The sequence below is a fragment of the Belonocnema kinseyi genome, chromosome 2 (assembly GCF_010883055.1).
Source record: "Belonocnema kinseyi isolate 2016_QV_RU_SX_M_011 chromosome 2, B_treatae_v1, whole genome shotgun sequence".
Taxonomy (NCBI): Eukaryota; Metazoa; Arthropoda; class Insecta; order Hymenoptera; family Cynipidae; genus Belonocnema; species Belonocnema kinseyi.
In genome coordinates this window covers 141,451,777-141,478,579 of record NC_046658.1, presented here as the reverse complement: position 1 = coordinate 141,478,579, position 26,803 = coordinate 141,451,777, and the positions used below count along the sequence as shown (strand labels likewise).

Sequence of the window (26,803 nt, the reverse complement as noted above, 5' to 3'; positions counted from 1 at the left end):
TCGATTTACGATTGGACCGTAAGACATAAAGAATTTGAAATCAATAAATATCAACGGTCGAAGAAAGGTTTGATTTGTTTCATCAAATCATTTTTACAATGTCAATAAAATTCATAAATTTATGAATATATTATTTCTATTCATTTTTGTTAGCCATTAAAAAATGTAAACGTGCTTTTGAAACTTTATAAACTATTTTTAACTTAAAAATAATAATCTATAATTTATAAAAGTTCTAAATTTTTAAATTTATCTGCAATGCATTTTGCTTAACAAATTAACAACATATTATTAAATTAAATTTATTAATATTAAAAACATTGCTTCTAAGCTCTACGATTGACGTTTAATTGATTTTTTTATTCTAAAAAAGTATTTCAAAGTATAGTTTATTGAAACCTCTAATTCTAACCTCAAATTTTACCAATTCCTTAGGTTAGTAATTCAATAGTAAGTCATAAATTTAATTTTTAATCAAATTAGTAAGTATGCATTAACATTTAATAGTTTAGATTAATATTATCGATTGACTTGCCAATTTAACTGTTTGTTTGTAAATTTTGTTATAGAATTCATCTTAATTAAAATTAGTACATAAATTGAAAAAAGTATTTAAAAATTTTTAATTATTTTTGGTTACAAATTTTATTATTTGGTTGACAATTTCATTGAGTGAAAAATCCTTCTGATTAATATTTCAACTATTTTGTTGAAAATTTGTCTTTTTGGTTTGAAAATTAATCTTTTTAATGATCTTTTGGTTTTGGTTTCGGTTATGATTATATTTTTTGATTATAATTCATCTTTTTGGTAGAAGATTAGTCTTTTTTATTTTAAAACTCAACAATTTGTTTGACTATTGAAGTATTAGTTTAAACAAAAAAGTGAATTCTGATCAAAAAATATAATAGTTGATATTTCAACCAAAGTGTATTTTAATTAAAAATTGAAAGCAGTTGAATTAATAAAAAAAACGAATTTTCAATAAAGCTGTTAATGAAATTTTCATAATTAAAAAGATAAATTTTAGAACTAAAAAAGACGAATTTTCAATAAAATATTACAAATATTAATAAAAAAAGATTTCTCGGTCAAGTAAGAAAAAAAATTCAACCAAACTGTTGAATTTTCAATTTAAAAAGACGAGTTTTCTTCCAAAAAGTTATATTTTTAATTCGAAAATATAAATTTTTGACAGAAAAGTTAATTTAATTAATTTATTCACAAAAGTCAATAGACAATATTATTCTCATTAATATTTATAATATTCAATATCAATTAAACGGCAAGTGTGCATTTTATAAATAATGTATTTAATATGCCACTAACACAAAATAAAATTTTTCCAAATGCAGGACATTAAAATATTTATAACTTATTGAATAAAATCGCTAAAAAAGGTTATGAATTTTATTATTGAACATATTAAAAATATGAAAAAACATTACTTTTTCTATTAGTGTAAGAAATTTCAATAATACAATGCTATAAAAGTTATGCGGACAGTTTTGAAGAAAACTTGTCTTTTTTCATTGAAAATTCAATGGTTTGGTTGAATTTTCTTCCTTTCTTGACTGAAAAATCTTTTTTTATTAATATTACTCTGTTTAGGTTGAGGCTTTAACAGTTCTATTGAAAATTCGTTTTTTTTTAAATTAATTCAACTGCTTTCAATTTGTAATTAAAATATTTTGTGGTTGAAATATCAACTATTATATTTTTTGATCAGAATTCACCTTTTTTGGTTAACCTAATACTTACATTTTCTAACAAATTGTTGCATTTTAAAATAAAATAGACTAATTTTCGAAACAAAAAAATTAAAAAATTAAATTCATTAACAAAAATTTAATTCGCCTAAATAGTGCGACATGTAACCCAAACTGATAAAATTTCTACTAAAAGAGATGGTTTGTCAAATAAGATTTTAAAATAAATAAAATAATTAAAAATATAAATTTTCGAAAAAAAGACGAATTTTCAACAAAATAGTTGAGATATTAAGCAAAACGACTTTTCATTCAATTAAGGTTTTAACCAAATAATAAAATTAGTAACCGAAAAATAATTGAAACTGTTTAAATACTTTTTTCAATTGATGTACTTATTTTCATTAAGATGAATTCTATATAAAAATTTGCAATTAAACAGTTAAATTTGTAATTAAATGGATAATATTAATTTTAATAATATTTCTCATATTTAATATTGATCAACAATATTAAATAATAATGAATACTAACTAATTTGAATAAAAATTAAATTTATGAGTTATTATTAAATTACTTACCTAAGGAGTTGCCAAAATTTGAGGTTATAATTGGAGATTTCAATCAACTATTTTGAAAAACTTCTTAAAAAGAAATAATTAACTGAACGGGAAACGTTGAGCTTACAAGAAATATTTTTTATATTCATTAATTTAATAATATCTTGTTGTTTTGTTAAGAAAATTGTTAACATGTTGATATGTTAAAAAAATATCCATTTATATTAATTAACTATAAAATCAATAAAGTATTTTCTGGTGTAATCGATCAAATAATGTATAAGTCACTTATTATAACGGTTTTGGAAAAAGTGTAATTCACCCTTTTAAAATTGTGTTTATATTTTACCTTGTTTGAAAATTGATCTTGTTCTGTTGAAAATCCAAACTTTTGATTGAGAATTAATGTTTTTTTTTTCAATCTTCTTTTTGGTAGAAAATTAATCTTTTCTGTTGAAAATTCGACTGTTTGGCTAAAAATTGATCGGTTTTAAAATCCAAATTTCTACTTGAAAAGTAGACAAAATTTGTATAAAAAATAGTGGATCTACCTTAATATTGCTAGAAAGTTTCTAAGCTTGTGGCTTTTAAGTTCCAGCACACATAATTTTTATGAAAACATAATACCATAATGCATGGCTTAAAATTTGTGTGAAATAAATAAAAATTTTATCTCCTAAATATATTACTAATTGCGAGATTGTCGAATAGCTGTTAGATCTGGGGATTACTACATGTTCGACGATCTCGACGATGACGATGTCACCGACTTAATTCCTGATAGAGACGATCAGGATGAAGAGGAGCGTCGAAGACAGCAAGCACTTCGGGGACGTCGAATGACAGTTTCAGAGGTGCGTACGCCTTTATTTTACATTAACTTAAAATATTTATAATGGGAATCATGAAAGTTCGGAATTTCCGGTTGCAGCATGAAATTTTCCTATACCCATATGTTCAGTCCACATAAGCATGAAATGTTCTACTATGCAAATTTAACCCTGAAATGGTACACTAGTGCGAATTAGTTTGTTTTCAATGTTAATATCAAATATTTAATATATTGCATATATAATAAACAAATAGCATGTGTTTGCGCAAATGCCAACAAAATGAAAAAATTTCGGGTGCGAATTCGCACCAGTGTACCGTTAGAGGGTTAAAAATTTGCAATACTGAATCTAGAGTTTATGTGTGTGTAGGTCCATCTACAAAGGTACCGGATTATCGATTTTATTTCGGGACCTAAATCTATCTTTTGGAACCATTTTTTTAATATAAAATAAAATTAAAAATATTTTATTGTATTTTAAAAATTTTAAATAAAGTTTGTTTTATAATTAAAATGGCAAAATTAAACTTAATTCTATGAATTTTTTTAATAATTCTCTTTGCCTAAGAATTTAGGCAAATCCATAAACTTTAAAATACACCTCACGGTTATATTCGTTTAATAAATAAAGATTAATGGTCTTCGATTGATTATTTGATCATTATTTCATAGGTGCAAAGTTTGGGAATACAAAATTTTTTTTTTGGATTAAAAAAAAAATTTTAAGGCAAATGATGGACCTACATATAAAATCTCGTGAGAGGTAAGGGACTGTACTTAAATTACGTAACAGTTCGGGGGGGGGGGGAATCAAGGCATTTTTTAAAGGTTTGTTACAGTTGGGCGGAGGAGGTCCTTCACTTATGTACGTAATTTTTCAAATTCGCAAATCTTTCTCCTGAAGATTATCATTTTCGTCATTAATTTTATTATTTGTTTAAAATTTTAACAATTTTCTTAAAAATACATTTTTCTTTATTGGCCAATTCAACTGTTTTGTGAAATATTCGTCTTTTTGGGTTAAAAATACAATTTTTTGCATCGAAACTTATCTTTTGTTAAAAAATTCATACTTTGATCGTGAGAAGTCAAATGAAACCTTTTTTAACAGAAACTTCAACTATTTTTTTGTTTTGAAAATGTATCTTTTTGATTCAAAAATTCATATATTTAGGTAGGAATTAAATTTTTTCAATGAAAATGCAACTTTTTGCTTTAAAATTATTCTTTTTTAAGTTGAAAATTCATCTTTTTTGTTAAAAGTTTAACTATTTTGTTGAAAATTTCTTCTTATTTTTAAATTCATCTTTTTTAAGAGAAATTTCACCTTCTTGGATAAAAATGCGGTAGACGATTCAAAAATGTTGTTAAAAAATTTTGTTATTAATAATTCGTCTTTTTGGATTAAAAATTAAATTTTTTGTGGAAACTTATTTATTGTTTAAAGATTCAGATATTCATCGCGAAAAGTCTACTGGGATATTTTTTAACAGAAAATCGAAATATTTTTTTAAAGATTTATGTTTTTGATTTAATCATTCATCTTTTTCAATAGATATATGATTTATTTCAATGAAAACTTAACTTTTCACTTAAAAATTATTCTTTTTTATTTGAAGGTTCAACTTTTTTTCTGAAAGATTAGTTTGAATCATTTTGTTAAAAAACCATTTTTTATCTTGAATATTTATATTTTTAGTTGAAAATTAATCTCCTCGTTTGAAAGTTCAACTATTTTGTTTAAAAAACAAATTTAAAAAGTTGAATTTTTAACTAAAAGAGAAGAATTTAAGAGTTCTCAACGAAAAATTAAAGTTGAAGTTTCAACTGAAGAAAATGCATTTTTAAATGAAAAGATTAATTTACTACATAAAAAAACAAATTTTCAAGAGAATTTAAGAATTCTCAACCAAAAATTTGAACTTTTAACTAAAAACTAAAATTTTCAAATAAAAGGATTAATTTTTTGCCGAAAAAAAACTAATTTTTAATAAAAACCAATAATTCTTAACCACAAAGTTAAAATCTCAATTAAAAAAGAGAACTTTTTAAACTTAAAGATTAATGTACTACCAAAAAAAAAACAAATTTTTAAAAAAGATCAAGAGTTCTTAACCAAAAAGTTGAATTTTCAACTCAAAACGTAAGTTCTTAAACAAAAGGATCAATTTTTACCCAAAAAAAACGAGTTTTTAATCAAATTTAAGAAAATCTGTACTGTCCTTAAAAGTTATATTTCATTGTTGAAAAGTGAACTGAAATTTTTTCTGGATTAAAGATCAAATTAAAAAAAAAACTTGTCTTTTTGTAGAAACTTATTTCTTGTTTAAAAATTTAGAATTTGATCGTGAGAAGTCAACTGAAATCTTAATTAACAGAAAATACATTTTTTAATTTATCTTTTTGATTTAAAAATTCATTTGTTTTAGCAGAAATATCACCATTTTTTAAATAAAATTGATTTTATGAAATAAAAATTATTCTTAATTTCTTGAGTATTCAACTATTTTATTTAAAAGATTAGGTTGAATCACTTTGTTAAGAAATCATTTTTTTCTTGAAAATTTATATATACTTTTTAATCTCTTTGCTTGAAAATTGAACTATTTTGTTAAAAAAATAATCTCTTTTAAGTAAAAAATCTTTTTTTGTTGAAAATCCTTGTTTTTTGTTTTAAAACTCTTTTGTATAAATTTCATTTTTTTATTGAAATATAAACTATGAGACTTTTCTGTTGAGAATTTATCTTCTTAGATTGAAAATTCCACTATTATGTTCAAAATTTGAATATTTTTTGGAAAATTCCAGTATTTTGTTAAAAAGTAATCTTTTATAGTTGGAAAAACATTATTTTTAGTTAAAAATAAATTAATAAATTTAAAAAAATTTTAATTTGTATCTGAAATACTGTTCTATTCCGTCGATAAAAGATTCTATATTAAAAGTACTACAAGATTAAAATGCTGCTACTTGAATACTAATGATCCAGGTAAATGAAAAATTAATCAAAGAAGAATGAGCAAGAACTAAGAAAACAAATTTCTGGAAACTAAAAATTACGTACAGTGAGAGTGGCATGGAGGGGGCGGGGGTAGAAATATTTTGTTGCTGTTTGTGAAAGAGGGAAAGAGAGGTCTCAAAAAGGGCCTATAATCCGTTACATAATTAAAGTACCGTCCCTAAGGGAATTCAAGATTTAAATTGTGGGTGATGATTTCTATTTTGCTTTTACCCCTCGGGACTCGTCCTATTATCCATTGCGTCATTCACTCATCCACGCCCCTTTTTTTAAACATTTATTGTCACGAGAAAAAAATAAAAGAGCAAAAAAGCAAGTATTTCGGAATGAATGTTACTGCCGCTCGAGGATTGAAAAGCGAAAAGATTACGAAATGACATACATATATCTGTGAGTGGCCATTGCAGCTGATGACCACCCTGATTAAGACAGACATAGAGATAGCCACACATGTGGCCTTATATGGAGGAACGACCAAGGATGCTCTGAGGCTTCGTCGTCAAAGTGCACCACTCACTCGCAAGAAGTCGTCCATGTCTTATCTGAGCGCTCGTTCTGATTCTGACACTGCCGCGGCCACTGATGTGAGACCCTAAGCCTGTCCTGCATGTCATACTTCATTTTTTACCTCAGGGGGCAAAAAAAACTACGAAAATCCCAAAAACGTCCTTAGGGCGCTCCTAGGAGGTCCTATGTCCGCCCAATCTAAATCTCTAGGCGTCGAATGTCCTAAAAGCGTTTTAAAGACATCCCAGATCACAATTCTAGCGCACCATGCGCGCATGGTGCAGGCACGCCGTGCATAATTTCACGCACGACGTGCGTTCAGATCAGCAAGCGGATGTATCGTCCATGGAGGCGCATATGCCAGACTTGTTGTGTAACTTGGAGATCTAGATAGAGTTCTGCCACAACTTCCCACTGTTTTGATTGGCTACGATTAAACCGGAACCAGAAGGGATGAAAAGCGCGCGATTTTTAAACCAAATTTTACAATAAATTTACAATTTTGAAAAATAAAATGAGGAAGAAGATAGCATAATATATAAGCATGTCAAAACTTTATGAAATATATGAAAATAGAAATATTGAGAAGAAAAATTCCATTTGGTGTTTAGAAGTTAGTTTTGTTAATTGATAATTCAGGTATTTTTATTAAAATACGTCTTTTTTTAGAAGAAAATTAATCTTCTGAGGAAAATTGAACTATTTTTATAAAATTTTGTTTTTTGGGTTAAAAAATAATTTTTTTAATTAAAAATGTTCAAGGTAGATCCGCAAAAATTCGTAGTTTTGTACACGATTGGAACCCGAAATAAATTTTTTTTATCATTTTTGTATTTTGTTAAATTTAGTGTTTTTTCTTAGAGAATTAATCTTCTTGGTTACAATATTTTGTTAAAAACTTGTTCTTTGTTTGATTAAAAAGTAATTTTTTAAATGTTTATTTAATTATTCGACATTTCGTTGAAAATTGATCTTTTATAGTTGAAAGTTCAATTATTTGGTTAAAAATTACTGTACTTTTCCAAGGTTAATTTTTTTGGTAAACGATTAAAGTTTGTAGCTGAAAATTCATTTTGTTGGGTGAAAGGTACATCATTTTTATTAAAAATTTATTTCTTTTGTTGAAAATTGATTTATTTTCGTAAAAATTTGTCTTGTTTTGTTTGGAAACATTTTTTTAGCTGAATGTGGAACTATTTTATGTTTGATTTAAAATTTAGCATTTGAAAATTGAACTATTTTATTGAAAATTCATATACTTTTTTAGTGAAAAATGCGTCTTTTTGGTGAAGATTTTAATATGTTTGATTCAAAATTAATTTTTTTGGTTGAAAATTTAACTATTTCCTGGAAAATTCATTTTGTGGATAAAAATTATTTTTTGTTTTTTTGTTAAAAACTGATCTATTTTGTTGGAAATTCTATGCCTGATGTTTGAAAAAAATTTCTATAACTAAAAATTAACATGTTCCATTTTTGGTTGAAAATTAACCTTTTTTTAGTTGAAAATTCAACTATTTAGTTAAAAATTCGCGTATATTTCGTAGAAAATTAATGCTTATGGTTGAAACTTAATCTTTTTGCTTGAAAATTCGTCTTTCTTTGGTAGAAAATTAATCTTATTAGTCTATTTGGTTTTTGTTTTGAAATTTATATTTATTAGATACAAAGTTAACCATTTGATTGAAAATGAATGCATTTTGTCAAAATTTAATTTTTTTGTAGAAACTAAATGTTTTTTTTTTGAAAATTCATTTTTTTCGGTGAACGTTTAATCATTTTCGTTAAAATTTTCTTTTTGTGAATGAAAATTTATTTATTTTGTTGAAAATTTGTAATTAAGAAAGAAAAATCTTTATATTTTGAAATTCATCTTTATGATAGGAAAACCAACTATTTGGTTATAAATTTAGTTTTTGGGGTAAATATTTATCATTTTATTCGAAAATATTTTTTTTTTTGGTAGAAAATTCATCTTTCTGGTTCAAAATTCATACATTTTGTTAGAGATTTGTCTTTTTTGGTAAAAAGTTCATCTTTTTGGTTCGAATTTCAACAAATTTGTTACAAATTCATTTTTTTGTAGACAAAATTCAAAATTTTAGTTCAAATTCATCTTTTTTCTTAAAGATTTAGTAGAAACATTTTTTAATCTATATTTCTAAGTTTGAAAGTGAAATTTTTTGTTGAAAAATCGTAATTATCGGTTGAAAATTCATTTTTCTCCTAAAGAAATGAACTATTTTACCTTTGGTTTAAAATATAAAATTAACCTTATTTTTAGTTGGAAATTCGACTTTCTTGATAGAAAATTAATCTTTTTGATTGAAGATTCATCGTTGTAGTAAATAATTAATTTTTTTCATTGAAAATTCATTTTCTTGAATGAAAATATAAATATTCTATTTTTGGTTGAAAATTTAACTTTTTTAGTTAAAAATTCATATAATTTGTTGAAAAATCGTCTTTTTTGGTTAAAAAATATTGTTCTTGGTTGAAAACTCAACTATTTGGTTGAAACTAATTTTGATTGAAGATTCACCATTTTAATTTGAAGTTCAATTATTTTCTTGAAAACTTATCTAAATCTAATGTGTTTACTAATATTGTTTTGTTCAAAAATATTAATTTTTTGAACTAAAAATTAACTATTCGATTGTTTGTTTGAAAATTACTTATTTTAGTTGCGAATTCATGCATTTTATTAAAAATTCGTATTTTTGGTCAAATAAGTTTTATTCTGGATATTTCTTATTTCTAAACACCAATAAACACGATTTATCGTCATCTAAAATAGAGTTAACCTTCATGTCCTTCTATAATCGTATATATTTCAATGGATGCATTGAACAAATCAAATTCTTGCGCCTTTTATGAGGACTTCTGGTTCCGGACTAGTGGCGATGCGCAGTGACAAGACTGTGTGCGTTTCTGTCTCAACTCTACCTGGATGATCCCTAGTGTGACGCACGTGCATGCGCGCATGACGCAAACATCCTGCGCGCGTGTGAAGAGGGTCTTAAAAATCTTTATTTATAGTAAAATAAAATACGAAAAAGATTTAATTTGAAAGTTTTATTTCAAACATGGAAAATTATGACATATTTAATAGGGTAACTGAACCAATTACCAAGGGGGACCCAATTGTCTGAGATTAAAGATAAAGGTTGTTCTTTTTTAGGTTAGGTTTTGCTTTTAAAATTACAAAAATTAGATGTATAAAATTTTATGATATAAGATATCAAGTATTTCTGCGACAAATGGTTCCCCTTCTGTAATTCGTTCAGTTATCCTATTAAATATTTGATAATTTTCCATTTCTGGAAGAAACCTTTCTCGTAAAATCTTTTTCGTACTTCATGTTATTATAAAACAATTTTAAGACCCTCTTCACACCCGCAGATTTATTTAATATCCACCCTATTTAATATACTTATGACGAATGCAAGATCAATATAAATCAAGCACTATAAATTTCGCCAGGGATGTCAATGTGGCCACCATGAGCTTCTGCGCTTGCGTTAGGGTCGCGCTTTCCTTGTCCGCGGTTGGCGCTAAATTCAAAATTCATTATTTTGTCTGAAATTTTAACTGTTTTTTTATTTTTAGCTAAAAATTAATTGTTTTACTGAAAATGTAACTATTCCATCTTTATTGTGAATTTAGCTTTTTTTGTTTAAATTTAAATTGTTTGATTAAAAAATTTTTTTTGTGTTTTGATTTTATACATTTCATTTAGTAAATAAAAAGTTCTTGCATGCTTTTTAATAAACATGTATCTTCCTATTTAAATGTTATTTTTTGAACTTGTTTTATTTTTATGTTTGAAAAATACATTTTTATTTTACACCAAAGAAGTTTGGAATTTTGACACAGGGTGATTGTATACATGCTGACATTGGCGACGCATTGTGCACGCACTAAAGGCGCATCCACAGAATGCTCTTAGATGTGGTGCATTCTTGCAAGCATTTCGTGCGCGAAACGTGCGCATCCGAATTGTTATCTTGGATTGGACGCTCTTGGGACATATTCGTACTGGTATTAGATGTTTTAAGAGCATCTCTAGGACGTCAAAAATACGTCTTAGGGATTTCCTGAAGACGTCTCTAGGACATCTTTAACTTTTTTTGCCCACTGGGACGTCACGCATGCTCTGCTGCTAGTAATGATTTTCATTTTTCATCGCAACTTGGCTTATCATTATTCTTTTTTTACACATCTGTATAGATGTCTAATCATGGCTTAGTTTCTATAAATCTATACTGTATTCTTTTTTTTCGTACAAATCCAATATATTCTCTAACAGTTTTTTTATGGCTTTACAAACGACTAAAGGATGATCTATAAACTATTTGACCAATTTTAGTGCAATTTTAGACAAAGGTTGATTTTCTTATGATCCCCCCCCCCTGAAAGTAACGTAGTCTTTAGGTAAAACTCGATTTTACGTTTATACTTATTTTGTTTGTGTTTATAGCGAGTCAAATCGCCAATATGCCTATTATTACATTTTTAAGACAAATGGAATAGTTAAACTTTTAGTTAAAAAAAAATAGTTTTAAATCATGAAAAAAATCATTTTCTACCAAATAGTTGATTTTTTTACTAAATTATGGAACTTTGAAGACAAAATGACGAATTTTCTATGTAAAACAGTTGAATTGTCAAAACAAAAATATGAAATTTAGATTTAAAAAAGTTAATTTTATAGAAAAAAATGTTTGAACTAAATATAAGAACTTTCAACCAAAAAAAGTCGAATTTTCAACTAAACTAGATTGATTTAAAAAAAAATTAACCAAATAGTTCAATTTTAACAAAAGTTGGAATTTTACGTGAAAAACAACCAATTTCAACCAAAAATTCCGACAAAACTGTTCAATTTTCAGCCAAAGATATGAAGTTTTAATAAAAATGTTGAATTGTTAACCAAAAAAATACATTTTTAACAAAGCAGTTGATCTTTAAAACCTAGTTTTTACATTTTTAACCGAAAGAAATCATTTTTAAACAAAAAAATTAATTTTTGCCTGGAAATTTTTTTGATAACAAAATTTTGAATCAAAAAGTTAAATTTGCAACTAAAAAAGAAAAATTTTTCAACAAATAGATTAATTTCTGAAAAAGGCGAATTTTTAAAGAAATCCAAGAATTCTCAAACAAATGGTTGAATTTTTAATAAAATTCCAGAGTTCTCAACCATAAAGTGTAATTTTTAACTAAAAAATATGAACTGTTAGACAAAGATATTAATTTACTACCAAAAATGACCATTTTTAAACAAAATTGAAGAGTTCTAAACCAAAAAGTTGAATTTTTAAAGAAGAAAGAAAAAGAAAAAATTCTTACTTTTAGGAAATTTTTTCAACTCTAAAACCCAGATTTTAAATTTTTAACAAAAGAGATGACTTTTTAAACCAAAAGATTAATTTTTTACACAAAAAAAAACGAGTTTTTAACAAAATCCAAGAATTCTGAGTAAGAAAAAAATTAATTTTCAACTAGAAAACAAGAATTTTGAAACAAGTTCAATTTTAACAAAAAGTTGAATTTTTACCTGAAAAAGAACTAATTTCGACCAAGAAATGTCAACAAAGTAGTTGAATTTCCAACCCATGAGATGAATTTTTAACTAAAATTTTGAATCGTCAACCAAAAAATGCATTTTTAAGAAAGAAGTTCTAGTTTAAAACTTATTTATTATAGTTTTAAGCAAAAGGATTAATTTTCTACCCAAAAATTGAATTTTTAGCAAAATTTAAAAATTCTCAACCAAAAAGTTGAATTTTTTTTTTAATTATTAAGAAATAACTTCAACTTTAAAACCTAGTCGTTAAATTTTTGACGAAGAAACTACCAAAAATATAAATTTTTAATCAAATTCAAGCAGAAATAATCATCAGGAAACGTACTAAAAACGTTACCATAAATGTATTTTAGAAAAAAATTCTCTAAATTCTAAAAGGTTAATATGCGTATAGCGTTACTTTGGCTGGGACCCCTTCCCGCTCCCGTTAGCAAAAGTAGGTTTTGTGAGACCCCGCCCCCCTAAAGTAGTAACATAGTTTATGGACAATCTCTAAGTAAAAACAGTATTTCTTCATCTTCTGCAATAATCAGTAGGGTGCACATTAGGGTGGGCCAAAAAGTTGAAATTTTTTTAACTTGAAAAATCCATGAGGCTTACAATTTTTGCAGCCTATATGTATTTTATACCGAAAGTTCGATAAAAAGATAACGCTGCTATCACAAACAAACAAAAAACAAAGTTTCATTTTTAATAAAGAAGTGGCGTCAAAATGTACTGTAACATAATTTAATCATTAGTGGTTCCTATCAAGCAATACTAATATCAAATATAATTTTATTAGTTCTATTTTAGCTAGGGCTTTAAGGCCCTGTTCTCAATTACATTCCAAATTAGAAATTGAGTAAATGGCTCTATTTAAATAACAAAATTGAAATGGGTTAGACAGACGTGCCCAGATATATTGTGAACCATTTCTCAAAATTTCAAAATAATGTTTACATTTTTTAAATTGCAAAGAGGCCTATTAAAAAACATCATTGTTCACGTGAAAGGCTTTCACATGCCTGTAGCAAAATAAAGTCCAATTTTTTTTGTTTAATTGATACATAAATTTTAATAATTCTTTTGTGCTGCAGTTTGTAGCCAAATTTCTACCACAAGGTTTTGAATGATAAAAGAGATTCTATACTTAAAATACTTTTGAAAGCTATAAAAATATTATTAAAAATCTGCGGAAATTACACGTTTTTCGGAGAAGTATAACCAGAGATGATATAACCTTTGAAATTTGATCAATAAATTTAAGAAAGGTTTTGTTTCTCTTTTTGTTTGTACTTCTTTCACTATTTTTTTCAGAAAGTTGTTTACTATTTAAATTGTAGAACTATATTTCATTATATTTTAATGTATTAAAATAGAGCTCGAGCGCTCGTCCGATTCTGCTTTATGAGCCTTCATTTGCGTTAAAAATTACGGCTATTGTCGAAAAACGTGTGATTTTTTCAAAATTTTCATACTATGTTCATGGATTCCAAAGTGGTTTAAGAAATTGTAAACATTTTTTATGAGTAATTTTAGTGGAATTATGTAGTCTTTTATATTCTGCTTTCTTATCTTTTTAATTTCAATTTGTTTCCGAGAGCTGGAATATTTTTCATCAGGCTCAACTTTTTAAAATAAACTACATGTAGCCTAGCAAACTTTTAAGTCCCGTTAATTTTTGAAAATGAAAAAATTAGCTTTTTCATTCTACACTAGTGTGATTTGAAAAAACCAAAATGAGTGAAATCCAAATTGGAATTACGTGGTAAAGTAATATATTTAAAGATCCTAAAAAGGTATAATCAATTCGGCGCTAAAAAATTATTATTTTCATAAATTTAATATTTTTGTGTATGTCAATTTTTTTACGTTTTTATAGTTCTTAAAAGTCTCTTCAAATTAAAAAAAAATTTAATCAACCATCTCTACACAATAACTGGTAAAATTTACTGGTGAAAATGGAATAAAATAAACTAAATAATTCTGGGAAATCGCAAATTTAAATACAGTAATTTTTTTAAAACTGAGTTTTGTACTTTTTAGATTAATTTTTCTTAACTGGCTACAAAAAAAACTTTCTAGAAATTCTTCTGCGGAAGCGCTAAAATCGGATTTTGGATTTATATGTTTACTTATTGTAATTTTCTTTAAAAAAGTATTACTTATTATAACTAAATTTTGTAAACTCGGTGGCCAAAAACCATTATTTTAAAAATTCCCTGACTTTTACCTAATTCTTTTCTAAACAATTTTTTATTTTTCCTAACCATTATTTTTCAAAGAAAAAGTTTAATTTATTATAAACAAAATAAAACAATCAAATTTTATATTGAAAATTTCGAATTTATTTATTTATTTCAACTAAAAAACACGACTTTTTAAGAAAATATTTCAACTTTCAATAAAAAAATAAAATTTTTAATAAAATAATTAAACTTTCAACCAAAGAGATAAATTTTCAACCAAGCTTTCGAATAAAAAATAAAAACAACTAAACTTCAACTAAAAAGCGTCACAGAAATAAACGAAATTTCAATGAATAAAGATTTTTTAATCGGAAGAGAAAAAAGTTTATGCGAATTGCTAAATTCTTTAAGACTTAGAAGAATTTTTTGTGAAAGGTTGAATTTTCAATTGAAGAAGATCGATTTTGAACAAAATAATTAAACTTTTATCCACAGAGATGAATTTTTCAATCAGATGGTAAATTTCCAATTGGAATCATTGAATTTTCAGTCAAAAATATTAGTTTTCAACTATAAAAAAAACGAATTTTCAACCAAAGAGATCAATTTTCAACTAAAATTATTAATATTCAATAAAAAATGTTTTGAACAAAGTGCTTCAACCTTCACTGAAGTAGATCAATGTTTAACCAAAAATGATTATTTTTTAACGAATTAAATAATAGTACAGATATTTCAACCAAAAAATATTTTAAATTTGGATCTAAAACAGTTAAATTCTACCTATAAAGAAGAATTTTCAACAAAATAGTTGAATCCTCAACGAAAGAATATTAATTTTTTCAACCATGTAGGTTCAGTTTTGTCAAAAAAGATCAAATTTCTACTGAAACAGATGAATCTTTAAATCAGCAAGACGAATTTTCAAAAAATAATTCAACTTTTAACCAAAAAGAATGACCGTTTAAAAAAATGGTTGAATTTCCAACCAAAAAATATTTTAATTTTGAATCAAAAACACTTAAATTCTACCAAAAAATAAAAATTTGAAACAAAATAGTTGAATCCTTAACGAAAGAATATTAATTGTTTCAATCAAATAGCTTCATTTTTATTAAAAACGATCAAATTTCTACTAAAACAGATGAATTTTTAAATTTTCAAAAAATAGTTGATCTTTATCAGGGGGGTCGGAATATTCTATTTAAAAAATTTATAAACAATATAAAACAATTTAGGATTAAAATTTATAATTTTAAATTTATTAAATTAGATTTTTTTAAAGTTCCTCTAATAGAAATTCTCTGAATTCAGCCAGATTTTTCTCAAAACCTTTTATTTCCCCCGAATTTTTCTTTGATTTCCAAGTCTTAGCTAATCTACGGCTACCCAGGTAAAAAATACTTTATTATAATTTCTGTATTAAATTTTGTCAACAGGAAAATAAAATCTATTAAAATAAACATACATCAATATTGAAATACTTTTATAAAGTCTTACCATTAACCTATCTACTACTTGAAGACAATTAGTTTGATTTAAAATAAAAATAAAATTTTAGCTCTTGAAATAATTTTATTGCTCTACTCTGTTCTTTCACTCATTATAATTATCATTTAAAATTTTCTATTCCTAGGTCGAAATCTTCTGCTAAAAAATTTAATTTTTTCAATATTAATACAATCATGTTGATAATAATGTCAAGCTTGTAAATAATTAACCTTCTGACAGATAATACAATCATTTCTTTTCTTTTATTCTTTTAAAAACCGATTCAACTATTATTCAGGCGCCTGATCGAGCAAGTCTTGATTCGGCGGAAGTTGAGCAAAGGGAGAAAGAACTGAAAGATGCAGATTTATCGAAATCACTTGATTCCTCTGAAGCAGAAGAATATGATGGCAGGCCAAAGGGAAAAGAGGGGAAAGATGAAACAGGGCAGAAGGTCTCTTTATTCACCTACTTTAAGTTTTTGTGGGCAATGCTGAACAGTACGATGGTTTCGATGACAAAATATCTTAATCGCTTCTCAAGTGACTACAGATATATTCGTAAAGTACTGGCAAAGGAGAAAAAAGATTTAAAGGTGAGCTGATTTTTGAGGATGGAGATTCTTTGCTTTCATTTCAGTCAAATTAACTTGAAAAATTATTTTTTATGTCCCTTTTAAAAAACTATTTCTTACCCTATCCCATATCTTACTGCAAGTGATTTTTAGTTTCCGGAAATTTTTTGGTAGTTATTGCTACAGTAGAACCTCGATTATCCGGTCTTCGATTATCCACGGCGCCGCGTTATCCGAGGCAACGGGGCTCATCCAAGCACGTCGCATTAACCGAGGTGTTTGCTCGGATAATGCGGGGCATCATTAATAAAACAGATAAAGTTGCTACCCTTAATTCTGAATGCGCGCAGTAGCTTGCAATCACTAATAAATTAATAAATTAATAAAGATAATTCCACATTTGTGAGTTGTTTACTTTTGTTTGCGAAATGTTCACATTTATTTTTCTATTTAAAATATATCAAAAATAGATTACTCTTCTGAATTTCGTACTTTTATTTATTAATAAAATATAATATAATTATAAATAAATAAATAAATATTATAAATAATATAATTTTATTTATTTTCAAAATTTTAATCTTGTAATATTTTTTTCATAGAATCTTTTAAATATTCAAATTTATTATTTGATTTTCAACGAAACAATTACATTTTTAAGATCATATTTAAATTTATTACTTAAAAAGATACATTTTTAACAACAAATGTCATAGTTTATATTTCAATCAAAAAAGATAAAATTTAAATTTAAAAAATTTTTGAACCAAAGAGTCGAATTTTCAACAAATAAAGATTTTTCACTTAAGAAAGAAATAAAAGCTTATGTAAATTGTTGAAACCTTCAAGACAAAAGACGAATTTTCTCTACAAAAATTGAATTTTCAAACAAAAAATATGACTTTAGCAAAAAATTAATCTTCGACGAAACTGATACAATTTTATAAAAAAAAATGGAATTTTAAACCAAGAAGATTTTTGTATACAAAATAATGAGAATTTTCAAGTAAAAAGGATTAATCTTAAAAATATGAAACAGTTACATTTTCAGTTGAAAAACTGATTTTAAACAAATAAAAGTTTAAACACTAAACAATTAAAAATTCAACCAAAGAAGCTTTTAATAAAAAAAATTAATTTTTAAGATTGCAGTTCCACTTTTACTAAATTAGTTTGAGTTTTCAATTAAAAAAGAAGAAATTTTTACAAAATAGTTTAACTTTCAAGCAAAGAGATAAATTTTCTAGAAAAAATATTGATCTTAAAAAAAAATTGTTTTTTAACAAAGTGATTCGACCAGATGTTTCATACAAAACAGTGCAAGGAAGAATAATTTTTTAAGAAAAAGTTAAATTTTCATTAAAAAAATTTAATTTCTACTAAATTAGATAAATTTTTAGATCCAAAAGATAAATTAAAAAAAAAAATTGTTGAATTTTCTGTTAAAAAAGATTTTAGTTGACTTTTAAAAAACAAAATATGAATTTTTAAATAAGAAATAAGTTTTTACGAAAAAAATTGAAGTTTCAATCCAAGAAGGAGAATTTTTAACCAAAAAGAATGACTTGTAAACAAAATTATTAATATCTCTAACAAATAGATGCAATTTTTTACAGAAAAGATCAAATTTCTTTTCAAACAAATGAATTTTTATTTTAAAACAAGCTTTTAAAAAAATAGTTGAATATTCTTGCTAAATAGATTGCAGTTGCTTTTTTCAGATCAAAATATGATTTTTTTAACAAAAAATAAGTTTTTACAAAAAAAAGAAGAATTTTCAATCAAAAATGACGAGTTTTTCAACCAAAAAGGATGGATTTTGAACAAAAACGTTAAAAAATTACATTTAATAAAAAAATGCTTTTCCACTAAACGTTTAAATTTGTAGCAAAAGAAGCTTTCAATAAAAAAATTAATTTTTAATAATGTAATTGAACTTTTCTCCAACTAGTTGAATTTTGAATTAAAAAAATAATAATTTTCAACAAAATATTTAAACTTTGAAGCAAAGACATGAATTTTCAATTAAAAATAGGTATATTCAAAAAAAGATTTTTCAATAGAGTGATTCGTCCAAATCTTTCAAACAAAACACTGCAAAGAATAATAATTTTTAAACAAAAAGTTGCATTTTCATTCAAAAAATTTTAATTTCTACTCTAAAATTAATGAATTTTTTAATTAGACAGATAAACTTTCAAAAAATTTGTTGAATTTTCTGTTAAAAAAGATTTGATTTAACTTTTCACGATCAAATTATGAATTTTTAAATAAGAAATAAGTTTTTAAGAAAAAAATTTAATTTTCAATCCAAAAAGACGAATTTTTTCAAACAAAAAGGATGTATTTTTAACAAAATAGTTTAATAAATTCATTTAATCCAAAAAAAGTTTTCCACTATACGGTTAAATTTTCAATTGTAAAGAAAGAAAAACATTGTAACAAAATAGTTAAACTTTCAACCAAAGAGATGAATTTTCAACTAAAAATAGAAATCTTGAAAAAAATGATTTCTTAACAAAGTCATTCGACCACATCTTTCAAACAAAAGAGTGCAAAGAAGAAGAATTTTCAACGAAAACGTTGAATTTTCATTTAAAAAATTTAATTTCTACTGAAATAGAAAAAAAAAAATTTTAAATAAATTTTCTAAAAATAATAGAATTTCCTGTTAAAAAAGATTTTATTTGACTTTTCATGATAAAAATATGAATTTTTAAACAAGAAATAAGTTTACACGAAAAAAATTTAAATCTAAAAAGGTGACTTTTTAACAAATTTATTCAATTCTCTATCAATTAGTTGCAATTTTTTACGAAAAAGGTCATATTTCTCTCAAAAGAAATGAATTTGTCATTAAGATTTTTTTTAAGTAGCTGAATATTCTTGCTAAAAAGATTACAGTGACCTTTTTCAGATCAAAATATGAAAAAATTTTAACAAAAAATATGTTTTTAAGAAAAAAATTGAATTTTCAATCAAAAATGACGAATTTTTTAAACCAAAAATGATGAATTTTTAGTAAAATAGTTCAAAAATTAATTTTTTACAGAAAAAGTTTTTCCACTAAACTTTTAAATTTGTAACAAAAGAAGATTTCAATCAAAAAATTAATTTATAATAATATAATTTAACTTTTACCCAACTAATTGAATTTTCAATTTAAACAAATAATAATTTGCAAAAAAATAGTTATACTTTTAACCAAAGAAATTCAACGAAATATTTCAAACAAGAGAGTACAAAAAAGAATAATTCTTAACAAAATGTTGCATTTTCATAAAGAAATTTAAATTTCTACCAAAATAGATGAATTTTCCAATTGAAAAGATAAATTTTCAAAAAAATAGTTGAATTTTCTGTTAAAAATGATTTTATTTTGCTTTTCACGATCAAAATATGAATGTTTGAACAAAAAAGAAGTTTCTACGAAAAGAATTGAATTTTCAATAAAAAATTACGAATTTTTTCAACCAAAAATGATCAATTTTTAACAAAATAGTTAAAAAATTAATCTTAAACCAAAAAAATTCTTCCACAAACGGTTAAATTTTCAATAAAAAAAAATAAATAAAAGATTTGTAACAAAATAGTTAATCTTTCAACCAAAGAGATGAATTTTCAACTAAAAATAGAAATCTTGAAAAAAAAAAGATTTTTAACAAAATTATTCGACTAGATCTTCAAAAACCAAACAGTGCAAAGAAGAAGAATTTTTTACGAAATATTTCAATTTTCATTTTAAAAAAATTGAATTTCTACTAAAATAGATAAATTTTCTAAAAATTATTGAACTTTCTGTTAAAAAAGAATTGATTAATTAAATTTTCTAAAAACTAGTTTAATTTTCAACAAAACCGTTACATTTTGCCAAGAAAGATGCAATATTTATACTAAAAACATAAATTTTTAAGTTAAAAAAACATATTTTCAGAAAATTACTTTTTCCCAAAAAAGATTGCAGTTGTCTTATCAGCAACAAATATGAATTTGACAAAAAAGGTTAATGCTCTACGAAAAGAGCATTCACCAAAAAAGCATGTCTTTTCAAGAAAATTGTTAAATTTTGTAATCAAATATTTTCTTTTATGGAAGATTAATTTGACTAGTCTATTTTAGAACAATAAAAAGATGTCATTTATTATTTCAGGCTAAACCGGACTTTAGAATGGGAATGCGATTAGGTATAAGCCAAATATGGCAGCCGATACCTATAGTGCATCAAAGGTAAATTATTCATTTATTTTCTTGCGGTACAGTCGACATAATTTTAAGTTTAATTTTAAGTTTAGAAATACAACCCTCTAGGCCTATATATGTCATATAAATGAAATGGCTTTTTTAGAATGCATACTAGAAATTTCACTTTCAACCGTAGATTTGTAAACATAGTGAAAAAATTAGTCAGGGCCTAAAATTTTCCGTAGTTCGACACACTTCATTTAATCTGGATTTAAAAATTTGTTGTCCGAAATCAAAAAGTGTGCAGGGAAGTAAATTTATTTCCTAAGAGAAATTTTTATTTTTCTCACTTAATATTTCAAAATTATCTAAAATGAACTTCAATGTTTATTTACAATATTACCATTTAGTCTGTTTTACAATTTAAATGCTCACTAAATTATTAGAAAAGTTTATTATTTTTTGCTTTGGTTAAAAATGTAACTATTTTGTTTGAAAATTCAAATTATATTTTGTCGAAAATTAAATTTTTTGTTGAAATTTTATTTAAAATACAAATATTGTATTCTTTGAATATGAATTATTACATTTTTGAGACTCCATATTTTTTATTTGCAAATTTAACTGATTAGTTGAAAGTTAAACCTTTTTGAAAATTCATATTTTTTGGTTGAATTTTTTAAAATGGAAATTCGTCTTTCATGGTTAAATTAAATTTTTTTTATAATGCTTGGTCGTCAAGGAATTTTCTTAAAAATTCTTTTTTTTTTCTAGTTGAAGATTTATCTATTTAGTCAAAACTGTCTTGGTCGAAATTTTATTATTTTTTAATTTCAAAATTCAATTATCAATGAATTTTTGTTGCGGATTCAACTATTTTGTTGAATATTAATTTATTTTTAGTTGTAAATGCAATGATTGTATTGAAAATTCGACTTCTTGATTGAAAATTAATGTTACTGTTTAAAAATTCAACTCTTTTGTTTAGAAAATTGTCTGCCTGATAGTTAATCCTTTTTTGGCTGAGGATTAAAATATTTTGTTAAAAATACGTTTATTTTTGGATGAAACATTTTTTTACTGAAAATTTCGCTGTTCCTTTTTTGGTTGAAATTTATTTATTTTTTTTAGTTAAAGGATCAATTACTTTGTTGAAAATTCGTCTTTTCTGGTAAAAAATTGATCTTCTTGGTTAAAAATTCAACTCTTTTGTGACAAATTTGTTTTTTGGTAAATAATTAGTTTCAGTTGAGCTTTCAACTATTTTATTGAGATTTGTATTTTTTGGCAGAACTCTTTTTCGATAGAAATATCAAATCTTACGTTGTTGAAATTATAAGTATTTTGTTAAAAATGTATTCTTTTATTGATAATTGATCGCTTTGTTTTTAATTTAACTATTTGATTTAAAATTTCTTTTCTTCAATGAAATTAATGTTTTTAAACTATTTTCATATCTTTATTTAAGTATTTAATTTTTGTTTAAAAATCAACTTTTAAGATTAAAATTCATCTTTTTTGTTTAAATTCAAGTACGGTTCTGTTGACTGAAAATTTTTGATGGAAATCGATCTTTTTGGTTCAAAGTTTGTTTCCTGTATGTTGAATTAGATGGTTAGATGATCATGAATTTTGTAGAAAATGCGATATTTCTACTCGAAATTTTAGAAATCAAGAAAATTTTGAAAATTTATATTACTTAATTTTTATTTCAACTATTGGATCAAAAATTAAGTTGTTGGATTGAAAATCGTATTTTTGATGGAATATTAATCTTTTTCATTCGAAAATTTGTTTTTCGAAACTTGAATTATTTAGTTAAAAAATCAGAAATTTTGTAGCAGATGCGATATTTTTACTAGAAATTAAACACGTTTGTAAATGTATATGACTTTATTCTTATTTCAACTATTGGTTTAAAAATTAATGAGTTTTATTGAAAATCGTATTTTTGAAAGAAAATCGATGTTTTTAGTTCCAAATTTGTTTCTTAAAAGATGAATTAGTCGGTTAAAAAAGCATCAATTCTGGTAGCAGATGCGATATTTTGACTAGAAATTTTAGAAATTAAGAACATTTTGAAAATTTATATTAAATAATTTTTATTTCAAATATCGGATTAAAAATTCACTTATTTCATTGAAAATCGTATTTTTGATCAAACTTAAATCTTTTTCATTCAAAAAATTTTTTCTTGAAGCTTGAATTATTTGATTAAAAAATCATCAATGCTTGTAGCAGATGCGGTATTTCTACTTGAAAATTTATAAATTAAGAACATTTTGAAAACTTATATTACTTAATTTTTCTTTCAAAGATTGGGTCAAGAATTCATTAATTTTTTTGAAAATCGTTTTTTTGATGGAACATCAATCTTTTATGTTCAAACATTGCTTCTTGAAAGTTGAATTATTTAGTTAAGAATTCATAAATTGTTTTCAAATGCGATATTTTTAAATTAAAATTCTATAAATTAAAAAAATTGGAAAATTTATATTGCATAATATTTATATCAATTATTGGGTTAAAAATTCATGAATTTGATTCAAAATCGTACTTATGATGGAACATCAATCTTTTTGATTCAAATTTTGTTTCTTGGAAATTGAATTCTTCGGTTCAAAATCATGAATCTCGTAGCAAATGCGATATTTTCACTAAAAACTAAAAACATTTGAAAATTTATATTACTTAATTTTTATTTCAACTATTGGGTTAAAAATTCATGAATTTTATTAAAAATCGTATTTTTAATGGAACATCAATTTTTGTAGCAGATACGATATTTTCACTTAAAATTCTAGAAATTAAAAACTATTCAAAATTTATATTACTTAATTTTTATTTCAACTACTGGGTTAAAAATTCATGAATTTGATTAAAAATCGTATTTATGATGGAACATCAATCTTCTTGATTTAAATTTTGTTTCTTGGAAGTTGAATTATTCGGTTCAAAAATCATGAATTTTATAGCAAATGCGAAATTTTCACTAAAAATTAAAAACGTTTGAAAATTTATATTACTTAATTTTTATTTTAACTATTTCGTCAAAAATTCATGAATTTTATTAAAAATCGTATTTTTGATTGAACATCAATTTTTGTAGCAGATGCGATATTTTCACTTAAAATTCTAGAAATTAAAAACTATCCAAAATTCATATTACCTCATTTTTATTTCAACTATTGGGTTAAAAATTCATGAATTTTATTAAAAATCGTATTTTTGATGGAACATCAATTTTTGTAGCAGATGCAATATTTTGTCTTGAAATTCTAGAGATTAAAAACTATCCAAAATTCATATTACCTCATTTTTATTTCAACTATTGGGTTAAAGATTCATGAATTTAATTAAAATTCGTATTTTTGATGGAACATCAATTTTTGTAGCAGATGCGATATTTTCACTTGATATTATAGAAATTAAATATTATCCAAAATTTATATTACTTAATTTTTTTTCAACTATTGGGTTAGAAATTCATGGAGTTTATTAAAAATCGTATTTATGATGGAACATCAATCTTTTTTATTCAAATTTTGTTTCTTGCATGTTGAATTATTCGGTTCAAAAACCATGAATTTTGTAGCAAATGCGAGATTTTCACTAAAAATTAAAAACGTCTGAAAATTTATATTACTTCATTTTTACTTTAACTATTGTGTTAAAAATTCATTAATTTCATTAAAAATGGTATTTTTTTGGAACATCAATTTTTGTAGCAGATGCCATATTTTCATTTGAAATTCTAGAAATTAAAAACTATTCAAACTTTATATTACTTAATTTTGATTTCAACTATTAAGTTAAAAAATTCATGAATTTTATTAAAAATCGTATTTATGATGGAACATTAATCTTTTTAATTCAAATTTTGTTTCTTGGAAGTTGAATTATTCGGTTCAAAGATCATGAATTTTATAGCAAATGCGATATTTTCACTAAAAATTAAAAACGTTTGAAAATTTATATTACTTAATTTTTACTTAAACTATTGTGTTAAAAATTCACTAATTTAATTATAAATCGTATTTTTATGGAACATCAATTTTTGTAGCAGATGCGATATTTTGACTTGAAATTATAGAAATTAAAAACTATCCAAAATTCATATTACTTTATTTTTATTTCAACTATTGGGTTAAAGATTTATGAATTTGATTAAAAACAAATTCTTGGAATTACAAACTTTTCAAAATTTATAATACTTGATTTTTATATCGACTAATGGATTAAATATTAATACATTTGATTGAAAATCGTATTTTTTATGGAATATTAATCTTTTTCCTTCAAAAATTTGTTTCATGAAACTTGAATTATTTCGTTAAAAAAGCATCAATTTTATAGTAAATGCAATTTTATTTCTTGAGATACAAGAATTTGAAAAATTGGAAATGAAATGCAATATAGTAACCATAATAATTTTATTGCGCACCAGATCCCATAAAAGCCGATCCTATTTTGTAATTCCTAAAACTCAAAGTGTCGCAGTGTGCGAGTACTCAGTCGAGCATATTGCGCAATGGCCCCTGAAGCCAGTTATCAATACAGATTAAAACAATTTTTTTTAAACATATTTTTGAGTGGTTGGGCGACACATAAAGGGTCCTTAGTCAAAATTTTGAAACATTTTAGGCCCTGAAATTAGTGTTGTTTGTGCAGTATTCCCTAAATTATAAAAATAATGAAGAATCCCCGTCAGAAAATTGAAACCAGAACCCAGTGCTCTTGAAGTTCAGAAGATGTCAACATTCATGTTAAGTATTAGAAATTTGTAGAAAAATTGAAAAGTAGATATGCTTGTGCCCCACCCCCTGTTATTGTAATTTACGTTAAAAGGCACCTAAACCTAGCAGCTAGTTTGTGTAGTAAATATGCTTGCTCATCCAAACAGCTCGCCCAGAAACGGGAGTGCTACAGAATCTTTGGATGGACCAGAATCCAGTAAACCAAAAAATGAAGCAGAAAGGTAGGAGTGTTGTTTAATGCTTTAAATATTTATTAAATAACATTAAAAGCTAGAAAAAATCATGTGGCTTAACATGAATGGGCTTTTAACTATATAAGTATAGGGGCAGTATGAACGTGATTTCATTTTTGCAATAGCATAGACCTAAGGTCTCGCAGGTCATTGAATAGGAGGGACCTTAATATCAAAATCATGGTGCGGTCTGAGAGACCGCACGTCCATGCCAATTTGTCACTTTTTTCTTAAATATCAGTCAAGCATCAAGCTGAAGGTAGTTTTTTTATGATATCTTGTATTTATATACTTTTAAACAACTAAAAATAGAAAAATTACTACTGTGTATGTGCGGTCTGCAGTAATCGACGTTTGGTGTATTATTGTGACCGTACGGTCTACAGTAGTGGGAGGGACTACATATCAGAAGCATAATGCATTTTAAGAGACCGCACGGCCACACTTCTATACTAATTTGTCACTATTTGCTTAAATATTAATCAAGCAGCAACCCCAAGGTGGTTTCTGTGATATCTTGTGTTTTATATACCTAGGAACAACTTTAAAAAAATTACCAGTGTGGACGTGCGGTTCACTATCGTCGCCGTGCGGTATACATTAGTGGCGTGCGTTCTACAGCAGGGGGAGAGTCTAAATATCAGAAGCATGTTGCATTTTGAGAGACCGCACGGCCATAATTCCGTACTAATTACACACTTTTTTCTGAAATATCAATCAAGCATCAAAGCTAAAGGTAGTTTGTGTGATATCTTGCGTTTTAAATTCTTTGAATCAACTAACATTAGAATTTTCGACTCTACTGTGGACGTGCGGTCTACTGTATTGAGAGGGTTCTCCATATAAGAAGCATGGTGCCGTCTGAGAGACTGCACGGCTCTACTCAACTAAAGTCATGATCCTTTCATATACGAAAAACAATCTAAAAAATATATATTTTGTCAACTGTACCGCACTATAAATAGTAACAAATTTGAAAATATACTTTTTTAATCTATTTTACAAATTTTGTTATCATTTTGTAACGGATGAAAGAATAATCAATTCTTCGCGAGACGAGAATTTCTAAAATCAAGAATTGGATAAAAGATGTCTTTTTGGCTAACAGTATGATGAAAAAATGGTTTCGAAAACGTCTTCAGCGGCACGTCACGATTAAAACACAGAGCCAGGAGTAA

The 26,803-nt window shown here is 25.0% G+C and overlaps 1 protein-coding gene across 9 annotated transcripts in view; it reads left to right on the top strand.

Moving 5' to 3' along the window:
* Positions 1-26,803, top strand: part of LOC117168304 (piezo-type mechanosensitive ion channel component) — a 230,011-nt gene that overhangs the window by 153,717 nt on the left and 49,491 nt on the right. For 5 of the 9 annotated variants that reach the window (XM_033353858.1, XM_033353856.1, XM_033353854.1 and 2 more), the window contains 5 exons: positions 2,981-3,123; positions 6,528-6,704; positions 16,178-16,474; positions 20,604-20,680; positions 25,539-25,613. In XM_033353858.1, the coding sequence (XP_033209749.1) occupies positions 2,981-3,123; positions 6,528-6,704; positions 16,178-16,474; positions 20,604-20,680; positions 25,539-25,613 (769 nt within the window). Of the gene's footprint in view, positions 1-2,980; positions 3,124-6,527; positions 6,705-16,177; positions 16,475-20,603; positions 20,681-25,538; positions 25,614-26,733; positions 26,800-26,803 lie in introns of all 9 variants that reach the window. The other 4 variants (XM_033353853.1, XM_033353857.1, XM_033353861.1 and 1 more) reach the window with 4 other exon arrangements.